Source organism: Schistocerca nitens, chromosome 3, assembly GCF_023898315.1.
Source record: "Schistocerca nitens isolate TAMUIC-IGC-003100 chromosome 3, iqSchNite1.1, whole genome shotgun sequence".
Lineage (NCBI taxonomy): Eukaryota > Metazoa > Arthropoda > Insecta > Orthoptera > Acrididae > Schistocerca > Schistocerca nitens.
The window spans coordinates 530501656-530521973 of NC_064616.1; the positions used below are offsets into that span (position 1 = coordinate 530501656).

Consider the following 20318-nt stretch of genomic DNA (forward strand, 5'->3'; position numbering starts at 1 on the left):
GGCAAACTGGCTGACACTGACGGCGGCGGTGCACAAATGCTGCGCAGCTAGCGCCATTCGACGGCCAACACCGCGGTTCCTGGTGTGTCCGCTGTGCCGTGCGTGTGATCATTGCTTGTACAGCCATCTCGCAGTGTCCGGAGCAAGTATGGTGGGTCTGACACACCGGTGTCAATGTGTTCTTTTTTCCATTTCCAGGAGTGTATTTTAAAACACTGTTTTGTTAGACTGGCTACTCTAAAGCGTAATTTTACTGTGAGTGACTATGTTGCTGCCCTTGTCTACAGATTTTAAAATTACGAACATTCGACACTTCAAAACAGAATTTTTTAAAAATATTGATATGTGGACACGATGTAATTCAAAAACAAGAGGATTAGTAATGAAAATTGTCAGAACAGTTACATTTTTCACAAACAAGTGGTGCTTTAGTTGAGGGTAGTTTGTAAATTAGAGTAATAAACGTCATTACGTAGTGTGATCGTCATGTCATGACAACAGCCGTCAGATGAGGGACGGCACAGCACACCACTAGAAATTTCATTTGTTGCTCTTGATGGTGAACAGTTTATTTAGACGGTACATTAATCTCCAGATTTCAATCATAGCATTTACTGAACATGACACATAGTGCACTCCATTTCGCATGAACATCACACCATGGAGCGCTAACCTCTTGCAAAACGTCTTCACAATTATATGTGGTTTCCTTGTCCTTAAGCACTGCAGTTGTACAGCGTGTACACAAAGTCTGGGAATACTTTCAATTATTTATTGCACAAGAACCAAACATTGTACAGATATCAGATAGACATACGTCGTTTTGAAGAGAAACCCGAAAGTTTTTTTTTTCTTTATGTGTACCACTACAGCGTAGTTTGGTACTTTGCCGAAAGTTAGCGCTAGTCGTAAACATGGCGAGTTCAGGTGTGGAGCGAGTTTTTTGAGTGTTAAAAGTTCGACAAAAACAAGTGTGCTGCAGCTGTTCAGCGGATGTTTACAAACATGTACGGTAAGAATCCACCAACAAGGAAGGCCGTTTACCACTGGCACAACAAATTCGTTACGACGGGTTGCTTGTGTCCGGCAAAGAGAAGCGGACGGCCAAGTGTGAGTGAAGTGAATGTGGAGCGCGTACGAGGGATATTCATAAGAAGTCCAAAGAAATCGGTGCGTCGTGCATTCCGTGAACTCAAAATAGCTCCAATGACAGTGTGGAAAGTCCTGCGACAGAAGCTATCTATGCAACCATTCAAATTGGAGCTAGTGCAGAAGCTCAATCACGACGACGAAGACAAGCGTTTCGAGTTTTGTTCGCCGTTGCAACAATTAAATGATAATGGGGATGTCATTGTTGATCGCTTAATTTTTAGCGACGAAGCCACTTTTCACACTAATGGGAAAGTGAACTAGCATAATTGTCGAATCTAGAGTACAAAGCATCCATACGAATGCATTGAATTTGAACGTGATTCCCCAAAGGTAAATGTTTTTTGTGCCTTGTCACATCGAAAACTGTACTGGCCGTTCGTCTTGGCTGAGAGCACTGTCACTGGATATTCCTACTTGGACATGTTGCAGCAATGGCTGATGCCTCAAATTCAATCGGACGCTCCGTTCATCTTTCAGCAGGATGGGCTCCACCTCATTTTCATCGTGAAGTTCGTGGGTACCTGAACACGGAGCTGCCGCTTCGATGGGTCGGCCGTGCTACAGAAAGGGACAGCTGTTTCATGAACTGGCCTCCCCGATCACCAAATCTCACTCCGTGTGAACTTTTTCTGTGGGGACGCATTAATGATCTGGTGTATGTACCCCCTCTACCACGTGATGTAGTAGAGCTCCGGAAGAGAATACGGGAGGCGACTGCCACAGTCGATTATGTCATGCTGGGGCGGCTATCGCAAGATTTCTATTACTGTATTGACGTCTGCCGGATCACTCATGGTTCACATATCGAATTTCTATTAAAAAAATAAAAAACTTTCAGATTTTCTCTTCGAAATGCAATATGTATGACATCTATACGATGTTTAATGAAATGGCTCTAAGCACTATGGGACTTAAAATCTGAGGTCATCAGTCCCCTAGACTTGGAACTACTTAAACCTAACCAACCTAAGGGCGTCACACACATTTATGCCCGAGGCAGGATTCGAACCTACGACCGAAGCAGCAGCGCGTTTCCGGACTGAAGTGCCTAGAACCTCTCGGTCACCTCGGCCGGCTACGATGTTTAGTTCCTGTACAATAAATAATATTGAAAGTGTTCCCGGACTTTATGTTCACCCTGTATTTAGGAGGGCATGTTAAAAAAGTAGTGCCTCAGAATCATTCATTCTGTTCTCAATATCGGATGAGGTGGTAAATGTCATGCATATCATTCAGCTTACTTTCTCGCTTCGCTGACTCAAATTGCAGCCCTCTGTCGCTAGAGGACTCCTACTTGTAACATGTAACGTAGCGATGAGTAACGAAACTATGTCATTGCGTCAGAAACCCTCAGAAAACAGAAAGCACGAATTAGAGGAGTTCGTCCACACACCATGACAATGACATACTACACACGAGCGCTGCGACATCTGCAACAATCCGATGCCTTTGGTCTACTGTCATCGATCAGCCTCTGTACCGACTTGGCCCCATTCGATTTTCATCTGTTTCCAAAACTTAAAGAACTCCTTTGAGGACTTCACTTTAAGAATGATGAACCTTTGCAAGCACAGGCTAGGTTGTGGCTCCGTCAACAAAGTCAAACAATTTACACTGATTGTATCAACAAACTGGTCTCTCGTTGGGAGGAATGTGTTTGTTGCCAGAGTGACTATGTTGCGAAATAAATACGTAGACACGCAGAATAATTACGTGGAATGTTAAGAAATTTTGTTTTATTCAAAAAGCTTTAAGAATTTTCATATAAAAATTCAGAAGCATTACTTTTCAAGCGCGCTCTCGTATTTACACGTCCACTAAGTGAACAATACATCTAATATGCCAAAAGGACTTTTAGTAGCTATTCAACATTATTCCACCTTTGTAGAACTGCCCAATTTACAATTCTTGTGTTCCTGTATTACAAAAGAGTTATGTAAATTTACCTCACCTTCTCAACAGTGAGATAGTGATACCTGTCTAGTCACGTATGAAATATCAAAGACCCTACATCTTCAAACGTATCATCATAACTTGTCAGTGACAACAAGACTTCGTTTTCAGAATGACTTTTTCGCTCTGCAGCGAAGTGTGTGGTAATGAGAATTCCTGGCAGATCGAAACCGTGTACCGGATTCGGATTCGAACCCGGGACCTATACCTTTCGTGACCAAGTGTTCCACCGACTGTTTATTCCTAATTTTGTTCGTAATTGTTCTCACCATTTGGTCTAGGAGGACGTCATATGACACCCTTGAAGTTCAATACTGAGTACTTCGCTCATTTTTTTTCTTCCTTCAGAGGGCAGCCAGCCCTCTGACCGAACATGCTGAGCTACCGCGCCGACCAAAAATTGCCACCGAGTGAGCTCTTTCTCACAGCTTTACTTCGCTCAGTACCTCAGCTCCTAGCTTCCGAACTTTCGAGAAAGTTCGCTTAGGAAACTTGCAGACCTCGCCTTTATTCGACTTGTAAAACCCAGTACTGAACATTAAAAGTGTAAACTTGCACTTTAACTTTCCGAGTTATGGTTACACCGTGTAATTAAAAAAGCGCTCGCTCGCTCGCGCTCTCTCTCTCTCTCTCTCTCTCTCAACACGATAAGGTTAATTTCAATATTCATTGCAAGAATCAGAAATTTACGTTCACAACGGCTGAATTTTGGCTGAGCAATTAATGATTTATTACTTGCTTTATTTTTGGATCAGCGGATGCAAGAAGATTCGGAGTTGTGGTCTACACCAGAGCGGTTTTCTCTTGGTTGTTTCGACACTACTTTCATCATCAGTAGCTCCACGATGATGCATGGGACAATGATAATTCCTGATTTTAAGCTCCCTTTTTCAGTGAACGGTGAGGTATGGCAATGACGAAGGTCCCATAAAAGTGGAGTAATAGTAGAGGTAACGGCAATGTTTGGACTTGATGATAAAGAGGGGGAGTTGTATATAAACTGAGAAGACGTATAGTGGTATATAAGAAATCTGAGCCCATTAACTGATTTGGAAAGGTAAATTAAGAGTAGTTTCAGACATGAGGAAAGTGCGCAGACGTGAACAGATGTTGATACAAATATGTGAGCATTTGGTAAAAAGATGTCAGTAGCTTAGTCTCGAAAGACACTACTATTACAATGGCGTACGTCACGTTCAGTGCAGGATTTGCGAACTTTTGGGTGAGACGTGTGTTAATAGGATCTCCACTGGCGTACTGCTTAGCATATGACCTGACTAGTCTTGACCGAAGTGCTGTAGGCAAAAAATTCCAAAACATTAATCGGAATGAATTCAGCTACAGCATTAATCCCTCTAGAATACATTTAACTCAGCCAGTGCTAAATATGCTGGTGGAAAAACAAATACAACATCTTGAGAGACGATGTCGAGTTTGATTCTAAAAGAAAATATGCCACTTGGGAGGTTAGTTAACGAACTAATAATGGTTTGCACGTCATCCACCAGCAGATGGCGTAGTGGAGTAAATGCCAGAGCGCTATCTGCGGAATGCCCATGCCACTCAGCGTGGTGCACATGTGTAGAACAAGCAGGCAGCACGCAACGGAGACGCACTCATGATTCCTTACAGCCAACTTAGCGGGTTTTGGAGAGGTCAAATTGCGTCCTTTCGAGGGGCGAGATGAGTCTCTCGAAGAAATGCGGCACGAGTTGGATACGGCAAGTCAGCTGTACAGCGATCCTGGCAACAGTTTACATGTGAGCATCCTTACACTAAAAGGCAATGTTCTAGACTTCCACGCAACACAGACACGCCAGTCAAGATCGTCTTATAGTAAGAACAGCAGCGGCAGACTGTACAGTTTCAATAATGCAGATACGAGCAAATGTGACGCCACGAGTGTCAACACGAATCGTTGCAGCCCGGTTACTAGCAGCGAGTCTACTGGAAAGCACAACTCTAAATCGTCGTATGCCCACGCTACAGCATCTGTGGGCATGGCTCGTCTAGTGCTGTCGAAGGATCCTTGGAGCATGCAATGGCACGGTCTTCGGCAATGAAAGCAGATTCTGCCCTCATGCAAGTGACAGCCATTTGCGCATTCGTCCGAGACACACTCGTCCCATCTCAGTCTTATGGCCAGGGGTGCTATAAGCTACAACTCTAGTTCATCTTTGGTGTTTGTAGAGGGAACGCTGACCAGTGCTGGTTACGTGCAGAATGTTGTTAGGAGAGTTTTCTACTGTACTTACAACAGGAAAGTGATATGCTGTTCTAACAGCATAATGCTCGCCCACACACTTTCTGTGAAACTCTATGAGCTCTGCAAGACGTGCAGCAGCTTCTCTGGCCAGCACGATCACCTAAAGATCTCCAATAGAGCACATATGGGTTGGTTGGTAGGTTTAAAAGGCGGGAAAACGACTAAACTGCGAACTCATCGGTCCCTTGTTCCCAGTAGAACAATTACCCAAGGGAAAGAAGAAAATGAAGACGTACGGCACAATAACAGGAGAAGGGAAGTACCAGAAGAACGACAAAAGGACAATAAACACTACAATGGCCAAAATGGGACAAGAAAACCACAGAGACATGCAAGAAACAGGGAGAAGAGATTCAAAACAAGAAAACAGATTACCATGGCTGGCTGACCATGAGAATAAAAAAGGAGAAGCCACCCACTCTGCAACACATTAAAACCTCCACACTAAAAGCCATAGGGTGGAGGACACAGAGGGAGAAAGGACATGTACTAAAACTCAGATCAAATGATAAAACCCACCCTCACGAATAAAACGTAAAACTAAAGCTGTTGTTGAGGCATTGTCACCCAACGCTGAAGACAGGGTGCTGAGAAAGTTAAAAGTCCGCCGCAGAGCGGCTAAAAGTGGGCAGTCCTGCAAGAGGTGGACGGCTGTCATTTGGGAGCCACAGTAACACTGATGTGGGTCCTCGCGACGTACGAGGTAAACGTGTGAGCCACGTATGGCCAATGTGGAGTCGACAAAGGACAACTAATTCCCTGTGAGAAGCCCGCAGAGAAGACTTCCACATATTCGCAGTCTCCTTAATGACACGCAGTTTGTTGTGTATACTGTTATGCCACTCCATCTCCCAAAGCCAAAAACCCTTGCAGCATAAGACAGAAAGCAGGTCAGTTTCAGAGATGCCCATCTCCAGGAGCGGTTTCAGCGTAGCCTGTCAAAGTTCGTTGTCTAGAATTCCGACGTGTCCTGGGGTCCACACAAACACCACTGAACGACTGGACCGTTCCAGGACAGAGAGGCAAACCTGGATGTTCGCTACCAAAGGATGGCATTGAGGTGCCGCCAGCACTTCCACTTAAGCTGACAGAGGTGAGGAAGCCAAGTCAATCGGGCATCGAAAACCAGTCCTAAGAATCGGTATGTCTCCACTACAGTGAGTGGATCGTCATTAACGTAAATTTCTGGTTCCGGATGAACGGTACAACGCCGACAGAACTGCATAACACTAGACGTTAGCGCCCGTAACGTGGAAACCGTGGGCTAGATCCCATGACTGTGCCTTGTGGATGGCTCCCTGTAGGCTCCGCTCAGTAACACCGGTACTGGTGGAACAGTATGAAATGGAGAAGTTGTCTGCATACAGAGACGGTGAGACGGACGGCCCTACAGCTGCTGCTACACCATTAATGGCCACTAAAAGTAGAGATACACTCAATACGGAGCCCTGCGGGACCACATTCTCCTGCATATGGGGCGAACTATGGGAGGCACCAACCTGGACACGAAAAGCACGAAGCGACAGGAAATTTGGATAAAAATCGGGAGCAGGCCCTGGAGACCCCACTCGTATAACGTGGCAACGATATGATGTCACCAGGTCGTGACATACGTTTTTGTGAATCAAAAAAGATGACAGCCAGGTGTTGGCGTCTGGAAAAGGCTGTTCGGATGGCAGACTTGAGGGACACAAGATTATCAGTGGTAGAGCGACTCTGGCGGAAGCCGCCCTGACATGGAGCCAGTACGCCACGTGAGTACAGGACCCAACCCACCGCCGACAGACCATACGTTCCAGCAGCTCACAAAGAACGTTGGTGAGGCTGATGCGCCGATAGCTATCCACATCAAGCGGGTTTTTGCCGGGTTTAAGCACCGGAATAATGGTGCTGTCCCGCCATTGTGATGGAAAGACGCCATCGCACCAGATCCGGTTGAAGACGGCGAGGAGATGTCGCTTGTAGTCAGATGAGAGATGTTTAATCATCTGACCGTGGATCCGATCTGGCCCAGGGGCTGTGTCGGGGCAATGTGCAAGGGCACTGAGGAGCTCCCACTCTGTAAATGTGGCGTTATAGGGTTCACTGTGGCATGTAGTAAACGAGAAGACTTTCCTTTTCATCCGCCGTTTGAGAGTGCGAAAGGCTGGGGGTATTTCTCCGACGCAGAGGCTCGAGCATAGTGCTCAGTAATTGCGTTTGCGTTGGTAGACAACACGCAATTGATGTTAATGCCAGGGACACCACCAGAGGCACACTAAAGAACGATGAATATCGTTTTCCGCCGCAGAAACGATCGTTGTAGTCACCTGTTCAACCACCACATCGATGTAACAGTGTGGGGGAGATTTAGTAGTGACAGCAGAGGTGAAGGCTACCCAGTACGCCTTATTCAAAGCCCATCTGGGTAGTCGTCCGTGGGCATGACTATGGGGAGTGACAGGAAGATTTGGAAGTGGTCACTACCACACAAGTCGTCACGTGTTCTCCAGTGGATAGATGGGAGGAGTCTTGGGCTGCAAATTGATAAGTCAATGGCCGAGTAACTACCATGAGCCGCAACGATGTGTGTGGTGGCCCAATCATTTAAGAGGCAGACGTCGAGTTGGGACAGCAATTTTTCGACATCTCTGCCATGGCCAGTAAGCAGGTGCTACCCTACAAGGGGTTATGGGCGTTAAAATATCCCAAAGGAGGAAAGGTTTAGGGAGTTGATCAATCAGTTTAGGCAAAACGTTCAGGGGTACCACATCATCTAGAGGGAGATACACGTTGCAGACAGTTATTTCCTGCATCGTCTGTATCGTGACAGCCACAGCTTCAAGAGGAGTTTGAAGATGCATAGGTTAACTACATCCCGAGTACAGGACAAACACAAACTCCAACTGACCATTATATTCGCTATGGTTCTTGCAATATCTCCTGCAGCCATGAATGGGTCCGCATTGCCAGGAACCAGGTTTCCTGGAGGGCAATGCAGAAAACAGGTGTAAAGCTTAACAGTTGCTATAGCTCAGCCAGGTAGTGGAAAAAACCGCCGCAATTCCAATGGAGGATGACGTGATATATCCATGGACAGATATATGACTTGAAATCACACCGGTATACCATAACCTTGACCTTCTCGGGTAATGTGTCACCCGCGACGGCCAAGATGACGGCACTGGTGGCAACCTGATTATCCCTCAGACCTCAATGGACGCGCCGGACGAAATGAACTCCTCGTCACTGTAAGTTGGCGCGCAGCTCGTCGTCAGACTGCAAAAGAATACCCCTGTGAAATATAATATCCTGGACCATATTTAAGCTCTTATGAGGCATGATGGTAACGGAAAATCCCCCAGCTTGCCACAAGCGAGTAATGTCCATGAATGGGCAGAGGATGCCATTTTTATTGAGTGACCCTGACCCCATTTTGGACAAGCCCTCCGCCTCCCGAAACCTGTCCTCTAACTGCTCTACAAAAAACTTAGGCTTAATCAAGACAACGGAGTCCCTATCATGCATACAAGGTACTGGGGCTAATAAGGTTCGCTGACATCCTTAGCCTGGCATTCCTCCCATGGTGTGGCCAGGGAGGAGAACAATTTAGGATCATACTTCCTTGCTTTGTACTGAGAGTTGGAACACTTAGAGACTGCTGGCGTTTGATCACCAGCAAGTGATGACGTGGTACACTTGACCGTGCATCATATGCCCTGATGCCACCCACTCTAAACAGGGGCCCTCCCCACGGGCGCCAACCAGCTGTAGCAAAGGCCACCTGGCATCTACTCCTTGGCATATGTGGAGAGTTAATGGCACAGGCATCAGCAGAGCAATCCCTGTGTAGTCAGGGGGCTACAACCACAGGGTACATGTCACCCCACCACAATGGACTGGCTACTGTGCTGCATAAGGTGCAAAGAATCCCATTGTCCTCGTCGGCGCACAAAACGACACTGCATAGTGGGTGGAGGAAATGCACCCAGGAAGGTGTCCTCGCTCAAGAGATGGAGGACGAGCAGAACTTCAGTGCCATAATGAGAAAGTGAGCTAAAGATACCAACACACGATGGACACGATGCACCATGTAAGGTTCCCTTCCCCAATTGGCTCGCTCTTCGGGAAAATTTTGAAAAATGGAGGTCAAACCTTACAGGGGACAATCACACAAAGGCCGAAAGATGAGAGACTCCTTTTAGTCGACTCTTACGACATGCAGGAATACCTCAGGCCAATTCTATCCCCTGGGCCCGCAGGGGGGAAGCACATGTGGAACATGAAAGGACGACAAGTGACTCAAGCGACTCGTCCACCAACATCCCTTACAGGGCTACGCAAACAAATCAAGCAGGTGTGCATTAACGAATCTCAAGACAGTATTCGTCACCTATATGAGCAACTGCACGTCAATGTCATTCAAAAGAATCCATGCAAGAAGTATGTTGGTTGTGTTGAGTGGTACTTAAGTAAATAAATTAGTGAAATCAAAGTGAAGTAGAAATTAGAAAATAAATGAAAAACTTAGTTTAGTTTAGAAGAATTACACAATGGCAAACAGCGGGCAGAGCAGAAGAGACAATGACCGTGAAGTCAGCAAGTTCCACATAAGCGGACGCTGTCGATTCAGCCGTCAGGGCATCGCCCGACCGGCTCATGTGTTTCTCAGTTGTCACATGTGAGCAAAGGCCCTCGCCTACATTCCAAGAGCCAATGACCGACGTTAAGAAGATTCTTCGAGAAGCTTTTCAACGTGACAGAAGAGGCAATGACCGTGAAGTCGTTCACCTGCAGTAAACTGAAGTGAATAAATACGCGAGACGCAGTGGGCCCGACAGACGAAGGAAGAAGAAGAGTAGCAGTAGTTTTCAGTCAGTTTCGGTGCTGAAGACCGTCATGCAAGAAGACACTACATCACACACAGACACACCAAGTCCGCCGCTGTAATGGAATAGCAAGCAGCAGCCTCGGTGCCAGAAGACAGAAGGTATTTGAAGTCTGATTTTTACATACCCGGGTGACTCGTGAGGACGGGAAGGAGACAGCCTCACATCAGCAGTCACCTGTGAGCTGGGATGAAGATCTGACAGCCGAAGACTGGCAAGCGGGAGTCCATTGTTCGAGTTCGGGACACTGGCCTTTCCCCGCCGCGCCACTCCGCTGGCCGACGCACAACACTGACACACGCGGCCGCTAGAGAAGAGAAACACTGGGACGCCACATCCAAGGTATCACCGTCCGATGCACGTTTCCGCTCTCAATAATTAAACAGGCCACAGCAAGATGCGCGTCTCCAGTCAACTGGGCGAGACGGCGACAAGATACGCACCACCAGGCGTAATCAGACGCCGCCACTGCCGCAGCAGAAGGCTTTGCAAACGACACAGCTGCCGCTCTCCGAGCCAGAACATAGAGTATGGAAACAGTTGTACAAACTCTCAATAAAAGTTATCTTATGTAAAAATGCTGTTTCATTCTACTTCATACCCGAGCCAAGGAAGAACCCACCCTGCCCACATGTTGTTAAGAGAGAAAAATTAATTTATTTACTATTTTCACCCTTACATAATGCTTTAGAATGAAATGCCCTTTGCAGTAGTGCTCATCCTGACAACTGATTAGCATCAAAAAGAGAAAACCCAGTTATATTTAGTGACAGAACTGTTACATTTGATCCCACTCCTGACACCAAATGTAACAGTTCTGTACCTAATGTAACTGGGTGTTCAGCACCGAAACCGACTGAAAACTACTGCTACTCTTCTTCTTCCTTCGTCTGTCGGGCCCACTGCGTCTCGCGTATTTATTCACTTCAGTTTACTGCAGGTGAACGACTTCACGGTCATTGCCTCTTCTGTCACTTTGAAAAGCTTCTCGAAGAATCTTCTTAACGTCGGTCATTGGCTCTTGGAATGTAGGCGAGGGCCTTTGCTCACATGTGACAACTGAGAAACACATGAGCCGGTCGGGCGATGCCCTGACGGCTGAATCGACAGCGTCCGCTTATGTGGAACTTGCTGACTTCACGGTCATTGTCTCTTCTGCTCTGCCTGCTGTTTGCCATTGTGTAATTCTTCTAAACTAAACTAAGTTTTTCATTTATTTTCTAATTTCTACTTCACTTTGATTTCACTAATTTATTTACTTATCTTAAGTACCACTCAACATTCCTCCACTCTTCCGAGAAATTCGCCCTCTAATTTACCACTCAACAGTTGGTACTACACGCACAAAAACTTCATAAAATCTAATCTGAGGAATAAATTTACTGTCTTATTCTGTCCATAATACGAAGTATAACCGGCATCATTTCTACCTTTTGTTAACCGCTTTTCCTCAGATCAACGGTAACCCGCACGAGACTGGAAGAGAGAGAGAATTACATTAGATATTTTGGGAGCAACTGCTAAAGGAAACCTGGAGCTGAGCGACCGTGTCTCGTTAAGGATAATGATCACTCAAGCTTCCTAGACATCAGGAACAGCCCGACCTCAAGCTAATAATGTCATTTAACTACAGGAGGTAACGCAGCCAGTGACAGTCCAGAGACGCTGTTGCTGACCAGTATTTATAGAAAAAGAAATAGTTGGTAGTTGCGCGTGTAAGTTTTTGTTGCATACAATATCACAAGCTAAATAGCCTAATAGGAATTCCTCCATTGTGTAACCTGTTTTGTATGGCGGCTCTAATGGATAACTGAGGGAGAGGGGGGTTAGATACCAATTGCTGTGCAAAACGGACCTACAGCAGTACCAGTCTGCTATTTACAGCTATAAACAATGTCAGCAACAAGGTCGCTACAAGTGAAAAACAACGTAAGCGTATTCAGTCAATTTTGTAATTAAATTGGACGCGAGAGTTTTCCTTTATATATGCAAACTTATATTATAAATCGATTTCACATATTTACATGATGGACTCAAACTGGCTGCCTTACGTTGTCATTTTATGTCCGGTAACCTTGCTGAACAACCTGAAAATAAGCTATCTTGCTTGAACCAGAATAACATTTAACTTTCGCATTAAGTGATCACAGACATTTTACACCATTCCTTCCTTTTTACGTATCCTTAGGCAGTGTAAAAGTGGGAGTTCTATAGAAAACCAAGACCAATAGACAAGGGAGCTCCAAAAGAAACTAGGCTTATCAATTTCACTATTTTTTTTAATTTTTGTTCTCACACTTTGATCCGTCAAGGCGTATCAACAGTCCTTGGCACCTTATCACCGTGTTGTATTTACATTCGGTTAATAATTTCAGCCCCCCCATGAACCATGGACCTTGCCGTTGGTGGGGAGGCTTGCGTGCCTCAGCGATACAGTAGGTACAACCACAACGGAGGGGTATCTGTTGAGAGGCCAGACAAACGTGTGGTTCCTGAAGAGGGGCAGCAGCCTTTTCAGTAGTTGCAAGGGCAACAGTCTGGATGATTGATTGATCTGGCCTTGTAACAATAACCAAAACGGCCTTGCTGTGCTGGTACTGCGAACGGCTGAAAGCAAGGGGAAACTACGGCCGTAATTTTTCCCGAGGGCATGCAGCTTTACTGTATGATTAAATGATGATGGCGTTCTCTTGGGTAAAATATTCCGGAGGTAAAATAGTCCCCCATTCGGATCTCCGGGCGGGGACTACTCAAGAGGATGTCGTTATCAGGAGAAAGAAAACTGGCGTTCTACGGATCGGAGCGTGGAATGTCAGGTCCCTTAATCGGGCAGCTAGGTTAGAAAATTTGAAAAGGGAAATGGATAGGTTAAAGTTAGATATAGTGGGAATTAGTGAAGTTCGGTGGCAGGAGGAACAAGACTTCTGGTCAGGTGACTACAGGGTTATAAACACAAAGTCAAATAGGGGTAATGCAGGAGTAGGTTTAATAATGAATAGGAAAATAGGAACGCGGGTAAGCTACTACAAACAGCTTAGTGAACGCATTATTGTGGCCAAGATAGAAACGAAGCCCATGCCTACTACAGTAGTACAAGTTTATATGCCAACTAGCTCTGCAGATGACGAAGAAATTGAAGAAATGTATGATGAAATAAAAGAAATTATTCAGATAGTGAAGGGAGACGAAAATTTAATAGTCATGGGTGACTGGAATTCCAGTGTAGGAAAAGGGAGAGAAGGAAACGTAGTTGGTGAATATGGATTGGGGCTAAGAAATGAAAGAGGAAGCCGCCTGGTAGAATTTTGCACAGAGCACAACTTAATCATAGCTAACACTTGGTTTAAGAATCATGATAGAAGGTTGTATACATGGAAGAACCCTGGAGATACTAAAAGGTATCAGATAGATTATATAATGGTAAGACAGAGATTTAGGAACCAGGTTTTAAATTGTAAGACATTTCCAGGGGCAGATGTGGACTCTGATCACAATCTATTGGTTATGACATGTAGATTAAAACTGAAGAAACTGCAAAAAGGTGGGAATTTAAGGAGATGGGACCTGGATAAACTGAAAGAACCAGAGGTTGTACAGAGTTTCAGGGAGAGCATAAGAGAACAATTGACAGGAATGGGGGAAAGAAATACGGTAGAAGAAGAATGGGTAGCTTTGAGGGATGAAGTAGTGAAGGCAGCAGAGGATCAAGTAGGTAAAAAGACGAGGGCTAATAGAAATCCTTTGGTAACAGAAGAAATATTGAATTTAATTGATGAAAGGAGAAATTATAAAAATGCAGTAAATGAAGCAGGCAAAAAGGAATACAAACGTCTCAAAAATGAGATCGACAGGAAGTGCAAAATGGCTAAGCAGGGATGGCTAGAGGACAAATGTAAGGCTGTAGAGGCTTTTCTTATTAGTGGTAAGATAGATACTGCCTACAGGAAAATTAAAGAGACCTTTGGAGATAAGAGAACCACTTGTATGAACATCAAGAGCTCAGATGGAAACCCAGTTCTAAGCAAAGAAGGGAAAGCAGAAAGGTGGAAGGAGTATATAGAGGGTCTATACAAGGGCGATGTACTTGAGGACAATATTATGGAAATGGAAGAGGATGTAGATGAAGATGAAATGGGAGATACGATACTGCGTGAAGAGTTTGACAGAGCATTGAAAGACCTGAGTCGAAACAAGGCCCCCGGAGTAGACAACATTCCATTGGAACTACTGGCGGCCTTGGGAGAGCCAGTCCTGACAAAACTCTACCATCTGGTGAGCAAGATGTATGAAACAGGCGAAATACCCTCAGACTTCAAGAATAATATAATAATTCCAATCCCAAAGAAAGCAGGTGTTGACAGATGTGAGAATTACCGAACAATCAGTTTAATAAGCCACAGCTGCAAAATACTAACGCGAATTCTTTACAGACGAATGGAAAAACTAGTAGAAGCCGACCTCGGGGAAGATCAGTTTGGATTCCGTAGAAATACTGGAACACGTGAGGCAATACTGACCTTACGACTTATCTTAGAAGAAAGATTAAGGAAAGGCAAACCTACGTTTCTAGCATTTGTAGACTTAGAGAAAGATTTTGACAATGTTGACTGGAATACTCTCTTTCAAATTCTGGAGGTGGCAGGGGTAAAATACAGGGAGCGAAAGGCTATTTACAATTTGTACAGAAACCAGATGGCAGTTATAAGAGTCGAGGGACATGAAAGGGAAGCAGCGGTTGGGAAGGGAGTAAGACAGGGTTGTAGCCTCTCCCCGATGTTATTCAATCTGTATATTGAGCAAGCAGTAAAGGAAACAAAAGAAAAATTCGGAGTAGGTATTAAAATCCATGGAGAAGAAATAAAAACTTTGAGGTTCGCCGATGACATTGTTATTCTGTCAGAGACAGCAAAGGACTTGGAAGAGCATTTGAACGGAATGGATGGTGTCTTGAAGGGAGGATATAAGTTGAACATCAACAAAAGCAAAACGAGGATAATGGAATGTAGTCGAATTAAGTCGGGTGATGTAGAGGGTATTAGATTAGGAAATGAGACACTTAAAGTAGTAAAAGAGTTTTGCTATTTGGGGAGCAAAATAACTGATGATGGTCGAAGTAGAGAGGATATAAAATGTAGACTGGCAATGGCAAGGAAAGCGTTTCTGAAGAAGAGAAATTTGTTAACATCGAGTATACATTTAAGTGTCAGGAAGTCTTTTCTGAAAGTATTTGTATGGAGTGTAGCTATGTATGGAAGTGAACCATGGACGGTAAATAGTTTGGACAAGAAGAGAATAGAAGCTTTAGAAATGTGGTGCTACAGAAGAATGCTGAAGATTAGATGGGTAGATCACATAACTAATGAGGAGGTACTGAATAGGATTGGGGAGAAGAGGAGTTGGTGCACAACTTGACCAGAAGAAGGGATCGGTTGGTAGGATATGTTCTGAGGCATCAAGGGATCACCAATTTAGTATTGGAGGGCAGCGTGGAGGGTAAAAGTCGTAGAGGGAGACCAAGAGATGAATACACTAAGCAGATTCAGAAGGATGTAGGTTGCAGTAGGTACTGGGAGATGAAGAAGCTTGCACAGGATAGAGTAGCATGGTGAGCTGCAGCAAACCAGTCTCAGGACTGAAGACCACAACAACAACAACAACAACAATAATTTCGTAAGATGAAAGTAAGACAAAGTGCACAATAATTCAAATATTCTAGTGTCTAAATGTTTAGCATATACAAGAAGTGAGTAAAAACTTCCTGAAGAGGAAGAGCTAAACTAAGCTTAACGGTTAGATATTTAGTACAAATAATGTTCAAAATACGTAACTATCATAGCTCTGGAACTGGAAACACTATGTACTCTGAACATACTCTACAAGATTGCTATCCGGAGGTATATCTGCCCAGTCCATGGGGACAAATATCTTCACATGAGAGAAAGTCATCAACCGGATCAACTCGATGCAGACTAACATCATGAACAGAAAGTCTGGGCGGACTTCATCCACGAAAAGCGGCGCATGAAGTTGCAGTACCTCATATCTGTAACTCCGAACATCAGAGTAGTTGTAAGATCGGTACGTTCATTCAGCACTGTCTTCCCGTCACACTACTACTACTACTACTACTACTACTACTACTACTACACCACTACTGAAATGATCTCATTCAATGTACATCCTCTCGTCATGCCGGACATCACTATGCCTCCAGATGTATGAATGACGAAGACATTCTGCGAACTGTTGCGGGATTAAACTGAAGATAGCATTCCTTCGTTTGTTTTTGTACAATCTTTGTGCAGTGGATTCTGCAATTTAAATGCTCGTCAATGAACAGCAGTGAGTGTGACACGCAACTGGCACATGCACCAAAGCCTAAGAATAATCGCCAGAGCCTTAAAATGTCAGTGTGGCACACTACACATAGCCGAGACCGTCCACGTCCAACCTGTGTCAAGGTGACCGAGGACTTCACCCTGATAAAACTGACTGTATGTGGTGTCTGTACGAAAAGATGTGTGATCAGGTACTATATCCTGTCCACGATGAAGTCATTAGAGAAAGAACACAACATCGGATTGAGAGAATGACGGGGAAAAAATCGGTCGTGTCCTCATCAAGGGAAACCTCCCGGCACTTCCTTAATCTGTTTAGGTAAATCATGGGAAACCTAAATTAGAATGGCCGAACGGAGAAGTGAACCGCCGTCGTCCCGAATACTAGTCCCGTTTACCAGCCATTGTGGCACGTCACTGTGTTTATTTGTGACGTTACAATCAAAATTTCCTGTGCCCGCAACGACAATGCTATGACACGTTATCATTATGGGGATAACATAATGCCTTGAATTGTTTGTCACCCCGAAGGAGAGAGTATGCCTGCTCTGTAGAGACGTCGTAGCTCCAGTTTGTCGGAAAATTTTTATGATAATTTACAGTGCTTGCACAGCTACTCTCATTACATTTCTTTCGTTTCTCGTCTATATTTGGTTTTTGGATGCCAATATGTGTAATTAGTGACTGCGAAAAATTTTCAATTTAGAATTTTATTGTTCCAACAGGCAGTTGGAAACAAAGATTACGATGCTTTACAACGGCATCAACCAAATTCTTATTACATCTTACACAAAAATTGTGTCCTAGCGTGTCAGCAAATATTGCATTACGAAACTACACGTTTAATGTTCGATCCCTGACTGAATCAAGGATTTCTTTCAGTATTTTGCGGGGCCGTTACCTCTACCAATTTTTGGCTGTGTGAAAGTTGTACAGCATGACGTGTAAAGGTGGACAATTTTATATTAAAACCTGTTTTTTACCCGCGCAATCCACCGAAGTACCTTATAATTACTGATCAGATTTGTCGTTCACTTTTGTGTGTCACCGCTTGTCTAAGAGCTGACTGTATTTTTCAGAATTTAACTCTGAAAATTGAAGGTCCTCTGTCTGCCTCTAGGTCATCAAAAGCACTACATTACGAGTAACTTGGTTACAAAGGAAAAAAGGATGCAGCCGTTTGTTGGAGCCACTGTCAGACGTCCACATACATTCAAAGGGAGATTATTGAAAACTTAACTCCCGATGTACAGACGAGGATCTGAAGAACAGTGTCTTCCGAATGAAAGTACAGTGCAGCAGATGCTGCGCTACCTCTAGGTAACTGTGGACTTAATATCGCGGAAATCTACACGGGCAACAAGAATAAAACCTAATCACGAGGCTTTAGTTGTCACGTGAACTTTAAGAACATCTCGAAGATTAAAGGAATTCGATATCTACAGGTGTTTGCTCGGAAACACCCAGTGTATAGCTCAATCCACAGGACCGTGGACTTGGCGAATAACGAAGCTAACATGTAATTCTCGTTGTCGCCCGTGATTTTACGCCATCACAGGAAATTCTTTTGCATATTGATCCTAATTACAAAATGAAATTACAGGCATTACAAAAAATAATTACAGACTGTAATTTGGTAAAGACGTACGGCAAGAAGTTCACACCAACACCAAAATTTCAGAAGCGATTTCTTGCACGTTATCTTCACAACCACGTAGTTACTAGCTTCAACACGATGTTCACAGCGTTATGCACATATTCACGTAATACGCAGGCAACGAAATATCAGTAGCATTTTTCAAAAAACATTTTCCGAAGAATTAGTCCATAATAATTTCTACCAGCTATTACAAACTTATATAAGCTACAACAGCACTTGATCAACAGTTGTGGACCTATGTAACCAGTCGTATCACACTGGCTGCAAGATTCTATCACAGTAAATTAGTACAGTTTGTCCATTGCGATGTGGGCAGGACTCCGCCAGTTGATGTTTCGGATGGAGAGGTGTAGCCATTTCTGGAGCTGGAGAATTGAAATATGCTACTAGTTACAATCTTTCACTACCTGCATTCGTATTCTCTTACGGAAATGTATACGAAGTAACAAGAAATGAAGTATGTAGTTCCAAAACGGACCGCTGTTCTTCCGGACACCTGTTTCGCATCGCGATGTACGTCAGCGCTGATACGTGTTTATGTTTTCCTAACGCCATACAAGGAAACAATTGAAATGTAAACATCAGTTACCAATCTGGGAATTAAACACCTGTGACATCAACACTAATTTTAAGAAGTCGTTAATGCCTCTCGGGTGTCGAGTTGTTTAAACCAGGAATGAACACGCCGTAAGCGAGACAGGCGTGTGACAGTAAGCGAAAAAAAAAGGGTAATTTATTACAGAGAACGTAAATGCGTACAGATACCTTCAAAATATAATTTACTGCAATTCACATTTCATTTTACAAATAACGTCGTTTATATTTGTTTCACTCTCTCTTTATCCGTAAATAACTATCTTTAATAACTGGTTTGACACTATTAAATGCTTCGCATGTTATTCACGTTCATCTTCGTCGTGAATGAGAGTGATGGCCTTGTTGTTTACTTACATCACTACGTAGAATTTCGTTTCAGGGCATTTAATACGAAATTGAAGACCTCTCCAAGTATCTCTCACTTCGCCAGCCACTGTCCTCTCCTATTTGCACCCATTACTTAATGTTTACCCTCATTCTAAAATTTCCAAGAGCGCTTTAAAACTCACGTGACACTTCCGTTACGTCAAAATTGTAAATAAAGTTTTGTAGTTTATGCCTGACCGTTTAGTTACGCGTGGCACCAACAAGACAATGAATGTTAATGATTTATTACCGCATTTCTTAGAAAGCGGTTTACACGTTAGCCACCAATATAGTTCGGACGCTTCTTCCCCTATTTTACATAACGTCTAAAGTGTTCTACCAAAAGAAGCGTTAGTACTCGTAACAGGTAGGTGACTTTACTGTTCAATACGCTCAATTTTTTCCTTCCTAACAAGCTTCTTGACAACAGCTCAAATATTTCTGTATACTTCTTTCGAAATGATGTTTAAACTATGAAAAGTCGACTTCATATAGCGTTATTAAGTAGTGCATGTGAGGACCAATCAACATTTAGTGAACACTTAAGAGAAAAGAACTTAAACTCATAAATGTTTAATAGCTCACGAATTCACGAATGTTTAAAGGAAGCATGTCAACATTACGGAAAAAGTGGGCGGTCACTTAATGATACGCCACAAAACATCCCATCGGAAACAAACACTTGGCTGTAAATATCAATGAAAGTGGCTGCAAAAAGTTTTACAGATTTCTCGATAACGAAAGCGAATTATTAAGTTTGAGGGCGGTTTGGTGACAGAAGTTTGGAAGCGTACGCTGCTCAACTCACCAGCAGCAGGGGCAGCGGCACGAGCCACGACAGCGCTGGCGGGAGCAACAAGCGACACATCCTCGCGGTGCGGCGGTCGCCTGGCAACTGAAGCACGAGTCTGCGCGTCAGCCGGTCCCCCCACCACAGCCGCCTGGCCACGGCGTGTCGCTGCGCGCCCCACTAAAGAGCTGGCGGCTGGCCGCTGGTCACTGGCCGTCGCCCGCTGTCTGGCGCTACCCCAGCAGACACCCCGGCCGACAAGGGGCTCAACCTGCCCTTATTAGGGTAGTTCCGGGAAGGACCACCTACCGCAGAAAGCTACCGGCGC

General features: G+C 44.3%; 1 protein-coding gene across 2 annotated transcripts in view; it reads right to left on the reverse strand.

Moving 5' to 3' along the window:
* The window catches only part of LOC126248444 (uncharacterized), a 474060-nt gene extending 453976 nt beyond the window's left edge, over positions 1–20084 (reverse strand). For both annotated transcript variants that reach the window (XM_049949424.1, XM_049949422.1), the window contains exon 1: positions 20009–20084. In XM_049949424.1, the coding sequence (XP_049805381.1) occupies positions 20009–20068 (60 nt within the window). In that variant the 5' untranslated portion in view covers positions 20069–20084. The remainder of the gene's footprint in view (positions 1–20008) is intronic.
* Positions 20085–20318: the final 234 nt, after the last annotated feature.